Source organism: Chondrus crispus, genomic scaffold, assembly GCF_000350225.1.
Source record: "Chondrus crispus Stackhouse genomic scaffold, scaffold_701, whole genome shotgun sequence".
Classification (NCBI taxonomy): domain Eukaryota; phylum Rhodophyta; class Florideophyceae; order Gigartinales; family Gigartinaceae; genus Chondrus; species Chondrus crispus.
The window spans coordinates 3570-10161 of record NW_005178711.1 but is presented as its reverse complement, the minus strand read 5'-3'; the positions used below and the strand labels follow the sequence as shown (position 1 = coordinate 10161).

Sequence of the window (6592 nt, the reverse complement as noted above, 5' to 3'; positions counted from 1 at the left end):
GTCGCTCAGCAGGCCCTTGCGTTCCCCCAGCATATTCCTCCCGCTCCCCAGCTGCCAGTCACCCTTCACTAGCCCCAGCGAGGACGTCAGGATGCAAACCTCCACCGCCTCACCTTTCGTCTCTATTTCTATGCAATGTCCCGTCCCGGCCTCTCCGTCGGGGTAAGCGTTCCATTTGTTCGCCCACCGGTCCTCCCACAACGGCTCCTTTGTCTGCCCTTGCATCTTCCCGTCGCAGAACACCGTTGCGTAATCCCCGGCTTCGAACTCCACCTTTCGCTTTCCTTTCCCTTCCCCCACGCTTCGGTACTTCGCTACGTAAAAGCAGAAGTCTGACGAGTCTTGCGTCAGCATAAGCTGATCTGGCGGACTTGCCCCGCTTACAACGGGTCGCGACTCTCCCCCGCTAGCCTCTGATATTGCTTCTATGTTATCCCATGATGGCACCGGTTCGCTCATCGAGGCCCAGTCACCCGCCACCACCGGTGCCGCAACCAACTCCTGCGTCACGACGTCATCCCCGTGTATACTAGACGAATCGTATAAGAGCTCCCCGCTGAATCCGTCGATGATGCTCACAGACTTGGCCGCCACCACCCCAGTGTATTTCCCTTCTACACCCTCAATACACACATCAGTCAGCTGTTCATCCGAATCATTGCACACAAACACAGCATCCCCCCACCGATACACTGTCCTTCCCACGCACTCGGCATCCTGTTCCCTCGTCGCCATAAACGCCCGCTCAAACTTGTCTTTCAACACGCGATGTAGCCTTGCAAGATGCCTCATCTTACTCGTCTCCTGATAAAACTCATTCACGGGTGCATCATACCCATACGAAGTGGCCTGCAGGTACATGGCGCTCCTCCCAAAATTCGTTCCCCCCATCCACATGTAGTAATTCACCCCGGCCCCTCCTTGCGCAAACCATCTCGCCACGGCGTACGCCAAATCCTCCGCCTTCCTCACATGTTTGGCAGCCCCCCATACATTGTACCACCCGGTCCAACACTCAGTCCACACAGGCGGCTGATCTGCATGCCTCTGCCGGTGCCCGTCAATCTCCTCGTGCGCATAAAACGAGTTGATCGTCTCCACGACCCCCTCGGCAGCTCCGTAGCACATGATGCCTGGCACACCAAACTCGAGCTCCTTCTGCAGATCGGCGCACCACTGCAAATACTTGCCCCCAACATCTCCGTACGCATCTGATACCATCGAGTATTCGTTCTCCAGCTGCACGAGCATGACCGGTCCCCCCTGCGGCAGCATCAACTTTTCCTCCTTGAGTTGGGTGGCGACGTAGCGGACCCAGGTTGCCACCTCGTCCATGAAGGCCGTGTTGTATGTGCGAAACTCGATGTCGGGGACAAAACGTAAGCGCGAGGGGAAGCCGCCGTAGGACACTTCCGCGCAGACGTACGGACCGATGCGCAAGATGACCTTGAGGCTGCGGGAGGAAGCCGCGCGGAGGAAGGCGAAGAGATCACGACGGCCGGAGAAGTCATACGAGGACGGGCGGGCATGGGGTGTGGGCGAAGGGGCGGCCGTGACGGGAGGGGCGCCGTCGTGCTCCCCCCAGAACACATCTAGGCAAAGAAAGGGGGCAGGGTTAGTGTGTGCGTCAGGTGATCTGTGAAACGAGGAAGGGGGCACGGGGGTGGAATGCGTACATGTTTCGAGGGTGTTCAGGCCGGCACGGTGGAAGGTGTCGAAGAGGGCGTCCCAACGAGAAGGGTGCAGGCGGATGTAGTGAACGGAGCCGCAGAGGATTAGAAACGGTTCGCCGTGGATGAAGAAGGAGCGTCGGTCATAGGTGACGGAGGAAGACATTGCTCTGTTGACGTCGAGGTGAGGATGATGGAGATAAGGTAGGTCACATAGGTGCGAGAAGGAGCCCCGAAGGTTTTTCCTAAATTGGAAACGTGTCGGATTGGACTGTACGGTACCGGTACAGGGAGGAAATCAGAATGAAGCTGTGTACGACATGGCACTTGCTTTCCGCTAACCTCACAATCCTCATGCTTCGTTGAGCTTGTGGAACTTAGGAGTTAAGATTTAGTAGTTAATAAGAGCCAGTTTATCCTTCTTCTACTACGTCACAGATGACAACTATTCCTTGCTCTTCGGCTTCATTATACCGCTATCATGTTGCAACACTCTTACGTCGCCTTCCTATCCACGTGCACCTCAGGCAATACGTGATGGAAGGGGTCTATCGTACAAAACCCCTTCTCATCGAAAACGCAATCCCAACAGACAGGCGGCGTCCATTTGAAGAGCCTTTTGAAACCTGGTGGCACACCCTTCCCCTGCTCCACCCTCGGTAATAACGCCGGCAGCAAAGTCTTACCTCAACCATGCACCCGTCCGTGCCGGGCACACGCAAGGCATTGCTGGCGGCAAGTTCCACTACCGCTGTACATCCATCTGCCAGTATGCCACAAGTTTTGCAGCACCCCACCCTCTCCCTCCCCAGTCCACAGCTCACCTTCTTTGTAATGACGCGTCGCGCGGACGGGTTGCGACAATGCGTCGCGCACAACTCATAAGCGTCGCTGTATTCCGCGAAAGAACACTTGTCTATGAGCGCGGCGTGCGCGCCGCATGGGAAACACAAGTCGTCGCCTCGCTCGTTACGTTGGTTTTTCTTCTTCTCTGCGTCACCCGTCTGCCTCGATCCTAGCAAGAGACGCCCCTGAATACACCATTGTACCGCCTCACCGTGCAGCAAAGCGGCGGGGCGGCGTGGGTACGGTTCCAGCGTGGAAAATGTGAGGCATCGCCTTTACGAAGAGTGAAAGCAAGCAACGATACTCGGGACGTCCATTTTTTGACATTTGGCGTTGCTGGAAGGGTCGACGGTATGTGGAGAGGGGTGTGGTTCTTGTTGACATGGAGATTGGAACTTGCAAGAGCGGATGAGGATTCAGTGCGCGTCCTTAGTGCGTGCCTGGAGATATGTGAAGAAGTTTTTTTTTGCATCTCTAGACGGGTAGGCGGACGCGCGGCAACGAAGGCTGGAACTCTCTTCCACAGGGGGTTTAAAACTCCCGGACAATCCGCACTTAGTCCACTTCCAAAAGTATATAAAGTATCTGCGATGGACAAAGCAGTTGAGCTTGTTTGAGGGCAAAGTAGTCTTGCGTCTCCTAAAAAGCAACTATAAATAGAGACTTCGACTCTCGTTCATAGTGTAATTGTGGTGTGGTCTCTCATGACTCATTAGGGTAAAGATGTCGCACTTAAAAGCACCACCATTTTTGGCACCGACACACGTTACGCGCAAAGGGCGACGAACAACTCGTTGTGTCCAAGAAGCCCTCTCTGCCTTGCTCGAAAAATCATCACACCCTCTCGTACGAGTACTCTCGATAAAGTATGGGGGTCGCTTGAGTCATCGCTCTGTCTTCGCTTGACAGTTTTCCAGTCCTCCGTCTATCACTGACAGAGACCCGTATCGATTACACGGTTCCCTTTCAGTTGCCGCCAACGAGCCAAGGCTCTCCTTAACTGCTCTTCTACCATACTTTACAGCAGTCGCAAGATCGATTCATGCAACGTCCATACGAAGGCATGGCGCGTGAAGCAGGTGAACATCCCGACAGACAACAATCCCTGTTTGGACCGTACAATTACTGAATCATAAGGGCAAAGGACATGCCCAGTTGCGCTGTATGACCAGTGCTATCTCATGCAGTTGCACTGTTCGACAGCTGCACAGTCCAATCAATCTCCTTTCCCCCCTAAATTACATACGTAGTCGCAATGGATAACCTCCACCTGGTCACATCTCCAAATCGTTCCCTATAATGAAACGTCTTCTCATTTCTAAACAAGAGCTGGGACCGGCGCAGTGCGCCTCTGTCAACTCTGAATTGCACGTTTTCTTCTCTCCATCGAAGTGATATCACTACGCGATTGCAAGCGCGAGAAGCTATCTCTTTCACCAATAATGAATGCACGTTTCGAACACCACCCGATCCCGTTCCAGCTTTCATTGCTCTCGGCAGGTAACTCAAACGAATCTATTGTGCTTTTATTCATGCACGCTCAGGACTTTTGCTGATGCAACCTCTATTTTCATTTCGCGTCGTTCATCACTTTTCGAAGAATACGCGTATGTATCACATGCTAATTACAAATAACATACACACGGCCAAATGCGGTTCGCTCAAAACATGCGCATACTACGTGGCCAAAGAGCATATTGCATCCATTAGCAAACGAGCTCCGGTATAAATTCAACCAGGCTCATTTTTGCAGAACTCGCGCCACCAATAGTCTGCACGACATAACATTGCTGGTGGGAATAAGGTGGTAGTAGTGGACGGGAGTGAGGAGACGAACCGAAGTGAAGACGAGCCGTCCCTCTTTTTTACCCACTGGGGTGTGGTGCGCCTCCAGCTCCTACAAATGTAAAGCTATATTCTAAAACCCCCATATCTCTCTGCCTATGAAGCTGGGTTCGATGTGTGCTCAACTTTTTGAATGAGTATCTATCGCATTGTTCAAGTATTGCCCTCTCATTCTCATTGCGACCGTTGCAGGACACGGCCGCATGTCGCTCATACTTTACATCTATGCATCGACACGGCGTAGCTATAGACATCGTCAGTACATCCCATGGGGCAGGGGGTCTTTTTGCAGGACACTGCTAACCCACAACCACACGGGCGTCCGTCTGAGGTGCTGGTGGTCGGTGCACACACTCTCTAGCATACTCCTGATGCGTGTCAACCTCCCACTGTCCGCGCCACACTAAGTTTGACCGCGTCTGCCCTCTGTCTGAACTAAAATTACTCAAACCCTCGTCTAATAACATACTGTGTAGCACGACCCTCGTGCGCGGCGCAAGTGTGTCGAACACCGTCCCTAGCGGGGATCCGCACTCTAGGTCTCGTTGCAACCCCAGGCTGCCCAACACCCTGCCTTCTACGTCTATGACGCGGGTTGTGTCTAACTTGTGCAGGCTGAGTAGTCTTCTACCCAGCCGGCGGCAGAAGTCTATATACCCCTCTGAGTGAGAGTAGTATCCGACTACGGCGCGCAAGTTGACGTTCGGGTAGCGTACTAACCGTTTGACATTTTGCTTAGATTTCCATCCCTGTAACGCCCTTTCTAGTTCCTTCCCATTCTCTATTCCTTCTGGCAGGCGACATCGTACCGCGTTGAGCTTCAAGCCTACGTACAGTCGCGCTAGCCACTCGTCGTCCCCAGCGAGCATACTCTCCACAGCACACAACTCTGGCACCCCAATCCGGTCGGAGTACGCCACATCATACCACCGAATGACTGTAGCACGAGCCTGGGAGTAGTCTCCTGTCGCCAGGTCCGTCCCAGACACAGCGTGTACGGACGCTTCCCTCCTGGACAAGGGTCGGCCAACGCGGTACCTGCGGGTCGCATCCAACCGCGCTCCAGTGTCGACATCCAGCAGAGGAAACAAGCTCATCCTCAAGTTCCTGTTCCCCCACCGACGGCCACGAACAACGCGGTTGTCAACGTGGCCACTACCCGCCCCTTGCGAAAATGCGGCTAGCAGGCCAGACGTGGCGGTGTCACACGTTATAGTGTACCCCGACTCAGCACAGGCCTGCCAGCCGATTGCCTCCGCATGCAGTGGGTCAGCCCCGGCGGCTTCAGCAGCACTTATCCAGAATTCAATCTTCTCGAAGGTCCAACCCGCAAAGCGGCGCTGGGCGACTACTCTCTTCGTCCGGTCAATTATGGCACGCCGCCAGACGCTGGCCTGGTGGGTTACCTGTCCCATCAGGCGTTTGAGTATCCTGCGATCTCTGTTTAGAGCCCGGAGTGCATTAGCTGGCTTTTCCCCGAGCCCGGTGATAAGATGTCTTACATTTTCGCACGCATTGTATAGGGGCGACGCTTGTGCCAGCCAGCCAGCCATGCTGTCGCCGGCTCCTCTGTGGCCGACGGTACGCTCCAGCTCAACCATGTCGCTGTGGACCGCCCTCATTACCTCTAGTATTTCGGTTACCCCTTGCAGCCCGTACGCTGTACCGCGAGGCCCTCGGATGTTTTTGATGTGCGTCGAATCACACTCGCCAGAAGCCAACTCGGATCCGTGCGTCTTTATGAGCTGGGCAGCGGCGTGCCCCTCAAACTCAGTACACAAACTGTACTGTATTCGGCATATCTCCAGGCCAGATAGTACTACGTCGCCGTCTACCCGGTCTGGGTGAGAACTAGGCCCTGCCATGCGGACCATGGTCCGAGCGACCATGAGTCCCTCGTTGCTGGCCCGTCGCAATGACGTCGTCACGCGTCGGGACTGGAGGCAACACACTAGCGGCGCCCCCCTTCCCCTACACCTACCGCATTGCGGCGTTATGAAGGGCATGTCGCTCGTCGCTCGTCCTCAACTAGTGTTGGGGGAATATCTGTTGTCGTTCATTTTCCGCGTGGTTGCTTTGCTAGCTAGGCGAGAGTACCACATTCCACGTCTTGTCTTCTGAAGGCTGCGCTCTTGACAAAAGCGTCCGCAGCAATCCCTAAAAAATCATTAAACGCTGAGACCAAATTAGAAATCAAAATATGCATTGAAAAGCGCTAACGATTTTCTTTG

The 6592-nt window shown here is 54.2% G+C and overlaps 2 protein-coding genes across 2 annotated transcripts; both read right to left on the bottom strand.

The window, feature by feature from the left end:
- Positions 1-58: 58 nt before the first annotated feature.
- CHC_T00008606001 (Cytoplasmic beta-galactosidase1) lies at positions 59-1836 on the bottom strand. The gene is made up of 3 exons (XM_005711214.1): positions 1677-1836; positions 219-1592; positions 59-63 (listed from the first exon to the last, which is right to left on the bottom strand). Exons 1-3 carry the CDS (start codon positions 1834-1836, stop codon positions 59-61), a joined length of 1539 nt encoding a protein of 512 aa, XP_005711271.1.
- A 2824-nt stretch (positions 1837-4660) lies between these two features.
- CHC_T00000905001 (hypothetical protein) lies at positions 4661-6226 on the bottom strand. The gene has a single exon (XM_005711213.1). The coding sequence runs from the start codon at positions 6224-6226 to the stop codon at positions 4661-4663; it is 1566 nt and encodes a 521-aa protein (XP_005711270.1).
- Positions 6227-6592: the final 366 nt, after the last annotated feature.

Coding starts and splice junctions, on each gene's coding strand:
- CHC_T00008606001 (XM_005711214.1), bottom strand. CDS start 1,836: ATGTCTTCCTCCGTCACCTATGACCGACGCTCCTTCTTCATCCACGGC. Junction 1,593..1,676: donor CCTGAACACCCTCGAAACAT/GTACGCATTCCA, acceptor TTCTTTGCCTAG/ATGTGTTCTGGGGGGAGCAC.
- CHC_T00000905001 (XM_005711213.1), bottom strand. CDS start 6,226: ATGGCAGGGCCTAGTTCTCACCCAGACCGGGTAGACGGCGACGTAGTA.